Source organism: Neoarius graeffei, chromosome 3 (assembly GCF_027579695.1).
Source record: "Neoarius graeffei isolate fNeoGra1 chromosome 3, fNeoGra1.pri, whole genome shotgun sequence".
NCBI classification, from domain to species: Eukaryota; Metazoa; Chordata; class Actinopteri; order Siluriformes; family Ariidae; genus Neoarius; species Neoarius graeffei.
In genome coordinates, this window is record NC_083571.1 from 117,260,934 (window position 1) to 117,276,379 (window position 15,446).

At 41.5% G+C, this 15,446-nt stretch overlaps 1 protein-coding gene across 3 annotated transcripts in view; it reads right to left on the bottom strand.

Moving 5' to 3' along the window:
• Window positions 1–15,446, bottom strand: part of reps1 (RALBP1 associated Eps domain containing 1) — a 61,170-nt gene that overhangs the window by 5,099 nt on the left and 40,625 nt on the right. For 2 of the 3 annotated variants that reach the window (XM_060917980.1, XM_060917978.1), the window contains exons 6-19: window positions 14,932–15,094; window positions 14,768–14,831; window positions 11,534–11,688; window positions 11,262–11,383; window positions 8,377–8,457; window positions 6,317–6,404; window positions 4,514–4,609; window positions 4,352–4,424; window positions 3,564–3,694; window positions 3,405–3,472; window positions 3,102–3,275; window positions 1,020–1,109; window positions 552–700; window positions 354–459 (exon numbers count right to left, since the gene is read on the bottom strand). In XM_060917980.1, coding sequence (XP_060773963.1) covers window positions 354–459; window positions 552–700; window positions 1,020–1,109; window positions 3,102–3,275; window positions 3,405–3,472; window positions 3,564–3,694; window positions 4,352–4,424; window positions 4,514–4,609; window positions 6,317–6,404; window positions 8,377–8,457; window positions 11,262–11,383; window positions 11,534–11,688; window positions 14,768–14,831; window positions 14,932–15,094 — 1,560 coding nt within the window. The remainder of the gene's footprint in view (window positions 1–353; window positions 460–551; window positions 701–1,019; window positions 1,110–3,101; window positions 3,276–3,404; window positions 3,473–3,563; window positions 3,695–4,351; window positions 4,425–4,513; window positions 4,610–6,316; window positions 6,405–8,376; window positions 8,458–11,261; window positions 11,384–11,533; window positions 11,689–14,767; window positions 14,832–14,931; window positions 15,095–15,446) is intronic. The other variant, XM_060917979.1, reaches the window with a different exon arrangement.

Consider the following 15,446-nt stretch of genomic DNA (forward strand, 5'->3'; position numbering starts at 1 on the left):
GTTCAAGCACAAGCACTGATCCAGTCCTAGTTTTGCTGACGTACAATTAAAATGTACAATCTTCGCACAGACCGAGACCTAATATTTCCTGAATGCACCGTCAGCCTCAGGAAACGTCCAGTGGGGTCAATATCTATGCCATGTACATCGGGTGAGTGTGGTCTGCCTTATATGACATTCACATCACAAGTACTGTAGTTTCATTTCATTTCAAAATGTTAACAAATGAGTGTTTTTCATTCTCTGTGCCAATCAATCCCAATGTAGGAGGTGCGTGCTCCAGCTCAAGGCTAACATCTAACTGCTCGTTTCTGAGTCACACTGTACATCCAGTACAACCTGTCTTAACACACCTTTAACTGCTGCTGTAATTCACTGTTGAGTCTGGCCAGCACCGTGTTCGTCTCCTTGTTTCTCCTAATGGAAGCTTGAATTGCCTTTTTATCCTTCCCAACGGACCTACAACAAACAAACAATTAGAAAAGAGATAGAGAGAATATTTAAAAAAAAAAAAAAAAGATGCTTGATTGACAAGCATCTCGTGTGTGTACCGTGGTATAGAAGGCTGCGTGGCAAGGACAGTGGCAATGATGCTGGACTTCTGAGGATGCTCGTCCATTTCAGGTCTGAGCTCATCTTCTGACTTCAGCCTTCGCCGGACAGGTTTGGGAGGAGGGGCCAGTGGAGTGGATCCTTTGGCCTGTGGGGGGAGGGGGGAAAACAAACAAACAAAAAAACCCCACAAGTTTCAACAGCAGAACGCCGCTACTGAAAATCTACACTTTCAGCTATAGCAGCAGTGAGACTACACAGTCAGACTTCTGACATCTCAGTGCATTTTGCATTTTTTAATAAAAGCACAAGGAAAAATGTGCTGCAAACTGACCACAGCAGTGTAAAAAGCAGAGATTTTTGTTCGGTAGAAACCCCCACACTAATATTATATAATTACTATTATTATTATTGTGAAAAATAATTTTTGCGCCATCATCATCTGTGTGCGTGCGTGAGAAACATACAGAGTTCACAGTGGCAGCAGGCCGTTCTTCCGGCTGAGATTCGTTCTTTGCTGATCTCAAAGTTGCAGCAGCATCTGCACATTTCTCTACCTGCACAAAAACAAAACACAGCGATTTCAGGGGAAGCCATGGCCTAATAGTTAGAGAAGCAGCTTTGGGACCAAAAAGGTCACCGGTTCGATACCCTCGACCAGCAGGAATGACTGAAGTGCCCTTGAGCAAGGCACCTAACCGCCAACTGCTCCCCAGGCTGCTCTGTGTCTGTTGTACATCACTCTGCTAAATGCCATTAACGTAATTTAACGGCTGATGAACACTGAGACACGCATCAGGTTTGTCATTCTCAGCAGAAAGGTAGCTTGTCCTGACGTGCCCTTCCTGCCATAGCATGGCTTTTTAAAATTCCTGCGATTTGACAGTTTAGCTGCGTTATGATCACCACATGTGTAGATTAAAATATGGAGGAACCAGGGAAATCAGGTCAGGGTGATGATCTGCTGCTAGTCCGTGCTAAACAAAGAAGTCACCAAAACATTCCCTAATAACCGCACTTATTATATTAGTGATTCTGCTTGAAGTGAGATACTGCACTTTATATTTACTGAATAGTAAAAGTGTGTTTAATTGCTGATATGGTGAAGCTTTCTGCAAGATGTTGATTCGGCATTTACAGAAGGCATCTCCAGTGTCTGTACTTTGTAATGGACAGCAGGTTTTCCACCTTGGTAAGTCTTCACAACAGAGGAGTTTGCAGTTTGTGTTTTTTTCAGGAACATGGCCAGATTTTTTTTTTTTTTACTTCAGCTCAGGAGACGAGGAAACATGCTGATGAGGGAACAGTTTTAACAGCTATAACAAGTGACAACAGGAACAAACTCCTACAGAAGAGTGATGCGGTGTACTTTAATAAACAAAAATGGGTCGCTTTGGGAAACCGTTGCGGTACAAGAGGAACAAAACACTTCTGGAGGTGTGCAATTCAACATGTTTCTTCATATTCATTTATACAGTGTTCCACACACTCACTAGGCATATGCGCACAGCCCAGGCTTGCAGTACTCGAGTCCGACTCATGCCCTAATTTTAAGGATTCATGACTTGACTTGAGCACTGATGACTCAGACTTGGACTCATGCGTTAACTGCACTCGGACTCGTAAATTAGAGATGAGGACTCGGATTTTTTCTTTATTTTTTGCAACATGCCATAATCATTTGGCATAAGATATTTATATCTACATTATTTTTCGTACTAATTTCATGCAAGACTATCACACCTGCGCGCCTTGGCGCGTGCATCAGACAGACTCTCGGGCGTGCTCTGGACAGCACGCACGCCAAGCCGACTCTCACGGATGCACTGTAAACGACTCGCACCTGCACAGGATTAAGGCGCAATCAGCACGCCAATATAAAAAAACACTTACTTTGCGAAGTATTGAGTTGCGTTGCTGATACATTATCGAGCCTTATTTCCTTGTTTGGTTTCCTGATCCCCGATTTCCTGTTTCTCGTCTTTGATTCTGCCGAGTCTACGATAGCCTGTTTGTGCCTCACTTGACCTATCGCCTTATTCACCATTTTGCCTGCCGTTCTGGATTGTTTACCGCCTTCACTTGTATTAATAAACACACCTTCTGCACTTCCGTCTCCCAACCGTCTCTGACAGAATACTTCACACTCCCTGATAAAGAGAAGCACATTCACCTGTTCATACGCCATGTTCAGAAACAAACTAATGTTAATGGCGCTGAAACAGACACCGTCACATGGTGCAGGTGGAGTCTTTTCTTGGCCTTAACTCGAATTTTTTTTTTTTTAAATGACTTGGACTTGAACACTGGGGGACTCGAGACTGGACTCGGACTCTAGGTTTAGTGACTTGACTACAACACTGGGACAGCCCAATAAGATGACCAGCTTTACAGGACTGCTCTACGTCATGCCAATAATCTGGATTTCCTGCATCACCATATTGCATCTTATCTGATTAAAATTTCAAACTTGTGTTTTACAACAAGGTGAGAAAGTCCGAGACCGGTTTCCGTCAGTAGCAGATTATGTAGCTCCTTTGTTTCCCTACCTGTCCACTGTCCTGCTGTTTGTCTCCTTCATCTGCAGGCTGCTCCACAGCAAACGTCTTGAACTGGCTGAAATCTGCAAAATTGGGCTGTTCAGGTATCTGCTGGGGTGAAGTGCTGGAATGTGCTGGAAGACCATCTCCATCAACTGAACGGTGCCCATGTGGCACTGACGTCTGAGCAGAGAGGAAACACAATTACTTTGAACCAACTGCATGGCAGAATGATGGTTATCACCACCTTGCTTTCACATTTTCTTGGAATTTGTAATAAAGTAAAAGACCAATGCCTGTTACGATATGTACCTGTGTAGCCAGTGGCCGAGGAGGCACAGCAGGAGGAAAAGCCACCACTCCTCCCTGCTGCTGAGCCCCTGAAGAAATTAAATGTTTAGTTTTAGTTTATATTTATGAACACATGAGCTGGCTGCCCTCAATAAAAGCGTATATAAACGTGATGTGTACCTGCAGTGACTGTGGCAAAGTTCCTATTCAGGTCTAGAGAGGAGGAGCGCGAATGTGAAGCATGAGGGCGAGGAGGAGGAGGGGGTGGAGCCACGGCTTTCAGACCTTCAGGGGATGTCCCAGAGTGAGACCTGCAACAAACACACCAGTATTCAAAACAAGAAGGATTGCACTTAACACACAACGCACTCACACCTTCAGGGTCAGAAAAGTAGGTTGAAAACTTTCTCCCCATTTCATCAGCTTTGCTGTTAGATATTTCATTTATTAGCCATAAAATATGTAAATATTTTGTGCAGAGTGCAACAAAAGTAGACTTTGCAAAAGGCCTGAAGGGTTAGGTAAAAATAAATAAATAAATCTGCCTGAAACTCATATATGACGTGACTAATACATATCAAATGTACCAGTTAGTAGTTCCTGTATTTTGTCTTTACCTGGTGTCAAACTTTTTGGACCCAGTGACCCCTTGAATTATAAAATAAATTTCATGGACCAGTACATTTTTATTTTTGTGAACACGTTCCAACTTTTCAGATATTTGGCATATTATTCAAATGTGTACACTAACATTCTTGACCTTATGAATATTAAGTAAGTAAAAATCATGAACCCCCCCCCAGCTCTACTTCATGGACTCTAGCTTGAGAACTACAGCTATAAAGGATATGGAAAGTAATCATGTTATCCATTTAGCAAAGGGAGGAGGAAGAAAGAAAAAGTGGTGGGAGGGGTATGCAAGGGTGGACTGAGGTTATATTTAGAGACACACACGCGATGTGCGTTACCTCTGTCTCGTTGCAGCACTTGAAATAGGTTCCTGATCAGATGTAAATGAATCAGAGCTGCTGTAGCCGTCACCTGCAGGACAAGAAGACGTTTATGGTTTGTCTAAAAATGCCTACGTTGCTAAAACCAAACCGAGCTCACAGTGCTGGTAAATAACTTACCTACAGTGCTGCCAGGGAATTTAATTGCTGCTAGCTTTTTCTCTTCTGAGAGTTCAGGAGGTTTTGCGATTAATGGACTTGTTGGATGTGTGTGGTCTGTAGAATCAAAACAGTGTGAGAAAGTTTTTTGTGTTTGGATGGAAGCGTCTCTGCAATCCAGGACAGCGGTGTCTACATCTGACTAAAGACAGATTTATATCGAACAAGTCAAACAGTTCCTTATACAGGGCTTGGATGGAGGATCCATGGCTCATGTAGTGCATGAGCCAACAGTGCACTAAAACTTCTCAAATCTGACGGTCACTGCATTTCCTAATTAAACAAAGTGCCTGCGTTCCCTTTCTTTATGTTCGGATTATCCGTACTGGATAAATTACCTCTAAGTGACTGTTGATTGATGAATTCGTACGGTCTGTCAAATAAAAGGCAAGTCATTTCTGCAAACTGAACCTTTTGCTCTTTACATTCTTACAGATTTCTGGTTTTAATGTGAATGAATGAGACGCTGCGAAATCCTTATTATATATGCATGTATATAATTATATTTCTCACATTAAACAAACAGTTTCTATGAAATTTTATACTGATAGTAATTTCTTAGCTGCGACACATCTACTACTTACTATTATAAGACTTAAATAGCTTTTTTCCTGAATAACCCACCCCACGGTCTGCATTTGGGAGTTGCTGTTACCACTATGAAATTTCTAGCACTAATTTCTGCAGCTCACAAGGCACATGTAGTTTCAACAGAGGAAACAGAGTCGCATAAACTAAGGGAGTGGTTTATCACTTTTTTAATTTCAAGTGGGATATGCCTTGCAGGCCACAGAGGGCTTTAAAACCACAAATTGCTCATTAGAATATTAAAGCTATTATATAAAGAACAAACCATGACAGTGTGTTCTGTTACACCTTCAATACAAAGCAGAGTCAGTCACTCTTACTACCCAACAGCGGATTCTTTTTCTAGAATAGCATGTCCTGATATTTTGTTCTCATCTCATCTCATTATCTCTAGCCGCTTTATCCTTCTACAGGGTCGCAGGCAAGCTGGAGCCTATCCCAGCTGACTACGGGCGAAAGGCAGGGTACACCCTGGACAAGTCGCCAGGCCATCACAGGGCTGACACATAGACAACCATTCACACTCACACCTACGGTCAATTTAGAGTCACCAGTCAACCTAACCTGCATGTCTTTGGACTGTGGGGGAAACCGGAGCACCCGGAGGAAACCCACGCGGACACGGGGAGAACATGCAAACTCCACACAGAAAGGCCCTCGCCGGCCCCGGGGCTCGAACCCAGGACCTTCTTGCTGTGAGGCGACAGCGCTAACCACTACACCACCGTGCCGCCCGATATTTTGTTCTGCTAACAATTTTTAAAAACGTATGAAAGAACGACACATTGTACATGGAACATCTGTGAGACAAGTTACTTCCTGTAAACACTGGCACACTCGGAGGGAGAGGATGAAAATTTAGTCCCAGAAGTGAAGCCATAATTATGTATGCCTGTAAATGCCGCCAGGAATGAAAAGCATTTTCCCCATTCTGCATTTTTCTCCTGAATTGGCTGAATAAATGTGAAAAGTGAATACATAATTAAACCAAAACAAAAAAAATCAATCAACAATTAAAAGGCTTTTCATGAGAAATGAAGGTTGGTTACTGATACCTTCCTGTATGTCAAGCTGACTGTTGTGTACCAAAGTAATTTTTAATGATCAACAGTGAAAGGTTTTATAAATTTGGCACCAGCATAAAAGTTATTTAGCGTAAATAGAGAAGTTCTTTACCACTTCCAGTTCTCTTCAGTTCCATCTCCTGCATGTGTATCTTGCTAGGCGTCATACGGATGGGTACAGGATGCACGATGGCTGTATCCTGTAAAATATTCACGTGTCATTCGTTACTGCAGTGTGAAGGATCTTCCTTTACTCCTCATGGAGTGCAATAGGCATTTAGACACCCCAAGCTCAAATGTCCAGCAAAAATAAATAAATAATACGTACTGAAAAACCACCTGTATAGCAAACTGAACTGACAGAACATGGATCAGATAGAGCTTGGCGATATGGGGTGTGGAGTAAATACCTGCAATAAATATTTCACCAAAGCGACTCTAATACGACCAATAATTCTTTGTGTGGTTTCAGAGTCAGATTCACTTTATTACCCAGGAATGAGTACCAAATACTCACACTGCATTTGAATTTCAGTTTGCAAAATCACCAGCTGTTTAATCATTGAATCTTTTATTTAATAATGTTTAATGTAGTTTTCTTCTACAGTGACGCACATTTGAGTGAAATAGCACATCTGGCAGCGCTAGACGCAGAGCTAGAGCGAGGTTATGCTTGTTTTGTGCAACACAGCCAGATTAGAAATAAAGGAAAATTTAGTCCCAGGAATGAGGACAATTATTTAAAGCTAGACTGCCTTTCAGATTTTTCAAGTGTAGGTCATAAAAAGAATTTTCCCGACATCCAGTTATTTTTGTTTAGTGACCGAAAGCTACTGAATTAAAAAAAAATAAATAATAATAATAATAATAATAACAGACTTCCAATTTTATTAGGTTTTATTTTTAACAGAACAATTAATAAATTTATCTCCACGTGGCTCTAAATTCTCCGCTATTTTTTCCTGCTTCACCATGACCCAATTCAAGATACCATGTCATGCATCACGTAGTGGGCTTTCCCCGTTCACGCAAGGCATTGTGGGATACAAATTTGAAACAGGAGAGAAAAATGGAGGACACGAGTGTGCGAATGAAATGTGAAAGAGCGACTACAGTAACGGAAAGAAAGCGAGAAGAAAAGACGTTATGTTATATACGAAGGAAAGGAAACGCAGGACCAAACTAATAAATATGGGCGCTCAGCGAGCACCTCGGTGTGATCAGCTGTTCGTTTAACGACAGAATGATGGAACTGTCAGTGCACGCTCAAAGGGAAACCTGTAGATGGCAGTAATGCAACACTGTGGATGCCAGCTGCCGTAAAACCCAAAAGAAGAAGAAGGTAAACCTGCGCATGCGCACACGGACTTCCTCTGTCTGCTTGACTGCGCCAAGCGAGTGATTTCATGCACATTATTTGCTTTAATCCCCTCAAATTAAATAAATTCCCAGACACAGAATAGCCTGTTTATGAGATGTTACAGAAAAACATAGTGGTGCTTGAAAGTTTGTGAACCCTTTAGAATTTTCTATATTTCTGCATAAATATGACCTAAAACATCAGATTTTCACACAAGCCCTAAAAGTAGATAAAGAGAACCCAGTTAAACAAATGACAAAATTATTATTACTTGGTTATTTACTTATTGAGGAAAATGATCCTCATATATAAAAAATATATTTGTGTCTGCCCTTTCAACAAACAACTGCCCAATTCTGATTTCAGGTTGTCTTTAAGCCCTACCTCAACTAGTGAAGAGAGGAGGGCTTAAACCAAAGAAATTACACGCCTTCACTCAGAGTTGAAAATTATGAACATAATGCAGATGCAATTCTGAACTTTCTGAAAGAACAGTGACTCAGTTTATTTAAAAAAAAAAAAAAAAACCCACACACATCCGTTATCGCCCAGCTCTATCATCGCTTTCTTTTGTTTCATAAACAGGACCATCGGTAATCACCACCTAGACCGAGTTATGCGAACAGAGAGAGCAAAACAATCATTCACAGGCTTAGCAAGCAAAACCAAAAAGAAAAACAAAAATAAATTGTATTGGCCACTGGTGCAGATGATTTAGCAATGAAAACATGCATTCCCCCCCCCCCCCGACAGAATCCCAAGGGTTAATGAAAAATCATTAATCATGAAAGAGCACTAAGTGATTGACTTACAGGGTCAGCTGGTGCAATGTTAGAATCAAATTGGGTCAGAGTTTGTGAGCTTGAGGAGCGTTCGCTAAAAGTCTCCCACTGCTGGAGAGACAGAGCAGAGACATGGAGACATGTCAGCAGGGTGCACAGGCCGGACTCGCGTCCAGCTGAACACAACAGCACCAGTGAGCCTGCAGTAGAACTACAGCTTACACTCTCCCAACACAACAAATCAACAGAGAATAAGAGAGATAATGTGCAGCACCAACACGACACCCCCAACCAAAATATCAATGTACTGTAATAAATATCTTTGGTACAGATAGAAATAAGAGTCTCATCTCACAGTTTTACTGAACAAAGCAGAAAACAGCTGCCCATGCTTTCCCAGAGCAGGAACAGTGAGGGACATAATGACCAAATACCACAACGCTTAACCTTTATATGAAATGTTAAATTTAATTAAATGTAGTTCATCTGACAAGACACGTTTGTTCTTTGAAGTTGGTTTCTTTTCTGGTATTGGAGTGAAAAGGCTAATGCAGCTCTAAGCACCAGGTTAGCATTGTGCAACCTGCATTCCCAGATCACCACACAAAAGACCATGGCCGGCTCAATACCATTTTCAGAAACCGTCTCAAAATAGTCATCAAGCGCATAACCAGGTCTATCAGAGGTTATAAACGTGTGGTGATTTAGACATGCAGTCATGATGCTAAACGGAAGGCCAGAGGCATGCCTTGCTAGCAGATTAGACATACAGCATCATTCATAATGGGAGAATTTTAAAGTTAGCCCCCCATGATCACATTTGAAAAAGCGTCGACCTAAAACATAGATGGATATGAATAACATCCAAGTAAGATGTAGGTGTTTAAAACATAACGAACAGTAAATTGTTAGCCAAAGTTGTGTCAATATCCGACACAAAAGCATTGCCCTGTCCTCCTGAGTACCCTTTCTCTGTCAAATACCTATATTGGTACGCTTACATAGATGATTATTTTTTCTACACTTGGATTCAATTACATTAGCTCAGGGGTTTTCAAAGTGTGGGAGAGTCAGCCCCCCCTCGGAGAGCAAATAAACAACAGCGCCCCCCCTTACAATTTTTGTTGTTGCTATACTTAATGTTCCATTCGTATTTTTAAAAAATGGTTGTTGTACACATTTTTTTCTTTTTCACATTTTAAACATCTGGTTTTTAAAACATCTTGTTTTACACATTTTAAACATCCCATAGCATCGTTAGCTAGCACCTCTTGGCAGACAACACACTGTGGCAGTGGAGCATCTTCAGATCCAGTCCATGAAAATCCAAACTTTAAATAATCGTGGTCATACTTCCTTCTTTTTTCAGTCCCACCAGGATTCCGCGGGCCTTTTTTGTGATTGTTGCGGGCTAAAATGTCTGATGTTGCGGGGGGTTTTCCAAAAAAATTGCGATGAAAGTTGCGGTGTTTTTTAGGTTTTTGTTGCGATTACATTGCGGGAGGAAGTGAAAGTTGCGAGAAATTGTTGCGATTTTCTCTTTTTGTGATTAAAATTGAGTGATATGTTAAATATTAAGTTATTACTGAAAAACTATTGATTAAAAAAACAAAGAGAAATGGTCCTATAAACAACTTTGCCAATATAAAAGATTACCAGGACTACAAAAATGCAGAAAAATAGGCTTTACTTATCCAAATGCACCTGTTGGTTCAAAAGTTAAAGTGCATAGAACCTCACAGCACAACATGAAGTTACCTTAAAATATAATATAAATGCCTCAGCTTTCATGTAAGAAAAAAAAAAAAAAAAAACTATTAATACTAGTACTGTGTGCAGGCAGTCTCTCCTGAAGACTAAATTAAACAATAATTATAAACTAATAAAATAAATGGCTCAGGCTTCAGAGAAGAAAAAAAAAAAACAATTTGAACAGAATCTCACAGTATGATGCTGAAGCTGCCTAAACAATGGAAAATAAAATACCATTTTGGCAAAAATGTTGGCATCCATTAACTTCTTGTATTAAGTAAAAAAAATAAATAAATAAAGTGCACACAGTCCTTCACTGTAAACATAACACACTTTCAGTGTTGCCAGATACTGCTGACGTTTTCCAGTCCAACATATGTTCAAAACCCGTCAAAATGCACTTGAAATCGTCCAATCTGGCAACACAACGCGCATGCTGCTTCTCTTGAACACACGGAAGTAAGGCGGAAGGTAGTTTGTCGACGTCACCTCAAGACAACGCCAACGATTGGTCAAATTTGCGGGAAAGTTGCGGTGATTGGATATATTTGCAACACCGCCCTGAATTCGCGGGGATTGGTTGAATTTGCGCTGAAGTTGCAAATCGCAACATCCTGGAGGCTCTGTTTTTTTGCTTGGCCCAGACTCTGTCTCCTCACTCACTGTAGCTCATCTCATCTCATTATCTGTAGCCGCTTTATCCTTCTACAGGGTCGCAGGCGAGCTGGATCCTATCCCAGCTGACTACGGGCGAAAGGCGGGGTACACCCTGGACAAGTCGCCAGGTCATCACAGGGCTTCACTGTAGCTTTAGGTACTAAAAATCGATCCATTTTGTCTCTCACGTTGCGCCCCCCCTGAAGAACTCTGGCGCCCCCCAGGGGGGGCGCGCCCCACACTTTGAAAAGCCCTGCATTAGCTAATACTCTTTAGCGTTTCAGATGAGCAAAATATAGGACTGGATAAGCGCAGTGAGATTCATAATAAGCTTATGATTTTTCTAATTCTGGCTTTTAAAAAAATAATAATAAATAAATAAATAAATCATGCCTCAGCTGACAGACTACATTCAGGATAAATTATTATTCTGTAATAAAACTACGATATTAAAGGTTTATCTTCTGTAATTTTGCTGTATTTTAGTCAAGAAATTCAGGTCAAACCTCATTGCTCTGGTTGAGCTCAGGCCAGTTCTGGTTTAAGGAAGGCATGGAGGGAGATTTATTAGGCGTCACCTCCACAGGGGAACCAGAGAAGCCCACTTCAGGTGCAGGCTCTGGGACTCCTAATAAACACACACACACACACACACACACAACTACCATATATCCGATGTGCTCTTTTGCATTCTGCATGTTGATCCTGGTATCTGAAATATTACTTCCTTTATCATTCTAGTTACACATTTCTTGGGTTTCTTGTCTGTTCTTCATACCTGCAGAGTCATCCAAGTCAATAAGCTTTGGCATTAAGCTCTCTGGAAGCTTCTCAGGAAGGTCATAACCGTTCTTTCTGGCAACCACGAGATGAAACGCTGCACAGAACTCGTCCAGGGTCAGCGCACCATCTTTATCAAAATCTGATAACTCCCTGCGGGGGGGATTTAAAATCTTTATATGGAGTCCTTTTATTAGGAAAAAAAAAAAAGCCCAACAATACTTTACACAAAAACCATCAGTGTATTTTGTGGTTCCCCCCAAGAAATTGACTTCCTCTTACAACCATAACTCAGAAAATGCAGTGTGGCTAGATCACTGAGTGAGAACACTAGCAAGAACAGTTAATGTCTCAGAAGTGCCCTAAAAACAACAACACTGCATGTACACTAAAATGATTAAAATACAAGCACTATGTTGTTCCTCTGTATTACACTACCAGTCAAATGTTTGGACACACTGCACTTAGGCAGAATATTTTTAAAAAGGTCTTATTCTATGCCGACTCACAAACTGCTTTGGTTTGAATTAGACAAAGGGAAGCCATGGCCTAGTGGTTAAAGAAGCAGCTTTGGGACCAAAAGGTTACCAGTTCAATTCCCTGGACCAGCAGGAATGGCTGAAGTGCCCTTAAGCAAGGCACCTACTGCTCCCCAGGCTGCTCTGGGCATGTTATACGTCACTCCGGATTAGAGCATCTGCTAAATGCCATTAACGTAATGTAATATTTGGTTGGCCCGCCTTTAGCTTTGATTATGGTGCGCATGTGTCATGGCATTGTTCCAACAACCTTATGCAGCATCAACATTTTTCTTCATTCAGAATTGCATTATTTTTTTGCTGAGATCTTGCCTACTCGAGAGTCAAACCACTCCATACAGTCTCCCCGAGCACATTCCAAAGACTTTTAATGGGGTTAAGATCAGGACCCCATGGTGGCCATTTCATGTGTGAAAATGATTCTTCATGCTCCCTGAACTACATTCAGATCGTCAGCTGACCTCATTTCATTCCCACAAAGTTGCTGAGCCTCAGCCTGACCAACTGAAGCAACCCCCGATCATAACACTGCCTCCAGAGGCTTATACAGTGGCCACTATTGAGGTATTTCACTCACGTGACCAAGTCATGTGATGCTGCCATTTTGGACGGCACGGATCGAATCAGTTTGAACGCGAGGAAGGCGACAAACGAAAAACATAAAAGAAAAAGGAGCGAGATGCAGAAAACACCTTCACTATCCAGCGACGTAGGGCATTTACAGGGCGAGCAGAGGGAGAGGGATTTGCAAAAATTGAGGTTAGCAGGCTTAGAGAACGACGTCTACCTGCTTCCACCAGGATTGTTCACTGACGTACGGAAGTACACGAAGCCCTCGTCTTTACCTGACTTCGGCCCACATGATCTGTATACTTATGTCATTAAAAATCCATTGCCATACACAGGTATTGATCTGAAAGCGTATACGAGTTTGGATGCCTACAAATATTTTGTGTCAGGCTGGGTAACATGCCTACATCAGCGGGTCGTCCCTGGAGCCGGTGGTCGCCATCTGATTACAGCTAAGGTTTGTTCACATTTTCATTTACTTTCGGTCCTCAGGATAAACAAAATGTTATTAAATGTCATTGAAATAACTTCTTAGTCTGTTGAGACATGGCCCGTTATAAATTTGCTGTTACCAGGCAATGACCAAGAACTGTATTATTAGGGTCGGTGTAGTTGTAGCAGTGTATTAGCAACTAGTTGTTAGCACTAGCTAATGTCAACAACATCGTAGCTGGTATGTTACTGTAGCAATATTTACGTTCAGTCATTTGGATGACTGTTAAAACCTTTCAGTCTCAAGTTTTTCCTTTACTGGATTTACTAGCTTACTGAGCCATCGCGCGCTCGCCGGCCAGGCCGGGAGCCATCGCGCGCTCGCCGGCCAGGCCGGGAGCCATCGCGCGCTCGCCGGCCAGGCCGGGAGCCATCGCGCGCTCGCCGGCCAGGCCGGGAGCCATCGCGCGCTCGCCGGCCAGGCCGGGAGCCATCGCGCGCTAGCTCAGTAAACTAGTAAATCCAGTAAAGGAAAAACTTGAGACTAAAAGGTTTTAACAGTCATCCAAATGACTGAACGTAAATATTGCTACAGTAACATACTAGCTACTGTTGTTGACATTAGCTAGCTTGCCGTCCAAAATGGTGGACACCGGGGCGTCACGTGACCCTGTGACATCAGGTGAAATACCTCAATACATGATGGGTATATCACTTCCTGCACTTCCCTTCTTACCCTGATACACCCACTGCTTTGGAATCGGGCAAATCTAGACTCGTCAGACCACATGACCTTTTTCCATTGCTTCAGAGTCCAATCTTGATGCTCCCTAGCAAAGTTTCTTCTGATTATTCTCACAAGTGGTTTTCTTCTGGCCACACAGTCTTACTTTCCCTATTAAAACACAGCCATGAGTTCTACTGTTGATTTTTCACAATTCCAAAATCACCAAGCCCTTAAGTGATCTCTGACCACATTTCTTCTGTGAAGTTGATGGTTCTCCACGATCCTTCCAGGTTTTAATAATGGACAAAGCTTCATCAGAAATATCATTAAATATTTTATTTATATAAAAATGATCTCGTTCAACCTGTACAATTCCAGATGTCAGGTTCCCAACCTTTTTGGCCAGTGACCCCATTTTAAGGGCACAGAGTTCTCGCAATATTTGCAAATATCTATCATGAGTGTTAATCCACTGAGGTTTTCACTCCTACACTCAGCAGCAGATTTTAACAGACACTGCTGCAGTAAGCTACAGACTAAAATATCACTTATTACTGTTTAGAAATTTGGCATACACTGCAAAATATAAACACAAATACTGTATTTTGTAGTGCTTCTAACCAGAAACCATGACTGTACCATGAAAAAAAAAATTACATTGCTGTCCTGTGAATCTACAGTACAACCGTGAACGTTGTTGAATATGGTTTTAAGCGTCATTATATTATTAATAGTGTTAATAATATAATCTCCTGTAACCCCAGCTGATCTCAAGGTTAAAAACATGCGCCATATCTTCGTTATAATCCTAAACTAATATACAAATAGTAAAAACTAAGAAAACTCTTCACTGAGCAGGTATGCTCAACATTTTGACTGGTAGTGCATGTTTGTTTTTGAACAGGCTTAAGCAAGGTCGCCCAAGACAAACACAAAACACACTAATCTCAGTAAAGCAGCTTACCAAATGTGAGACAATTCTAAAATAGGCAGCTTTGACTTAGTAAAAAACTCCTTTGCAGCAGAACCTGGAACAAAAATCACCCGTCAGTTTATCAAAAACAAATATGAATGAAAATCAAAACCATGTGTCTACAGACATTAGTGTCAAAAGTTCAGCCCATTTACCTGGGATAAAACCTGTTAGATCAGGTTGGATAGTTTTGAACTGATTAATGTAATACTGTCTTTGCTCATCTGTGATTTTCCAGGGGTCGTCATAACCACTGGCCTGTCTTTGGATCTCGTTTGTAGTAGCAGCAGATCCCGCTGTTCGTACTGTTGTGCTCTCCTATGGCACACAATGGCAGATGCAGCAGCATTTAGAAATGGGCACAAAAGCAACTTCAAACAGCATGAAAAGTATTTAAAAGAAACGGGTTCAAATTCTCAGAGGAAAGCTAATTCATACAATTTTGCCTGCAATACAAATCCAAGTTTGAGGTCATATCTGGCATGTTCTTTAGTTTTGGACGACAGCTACATTATACAGCCAAATGCCTATAGACACCTGATCCACTCCCAGTGAACATCCAAATTCCCCCCTTTGCCATTATAACAACCTCCGTTATTCTGGAAAGGCTTTCCACTAGATTTTTGATCATGTCTGTGGAAATGTGTGTTCATTCAGCAACAAAAATACG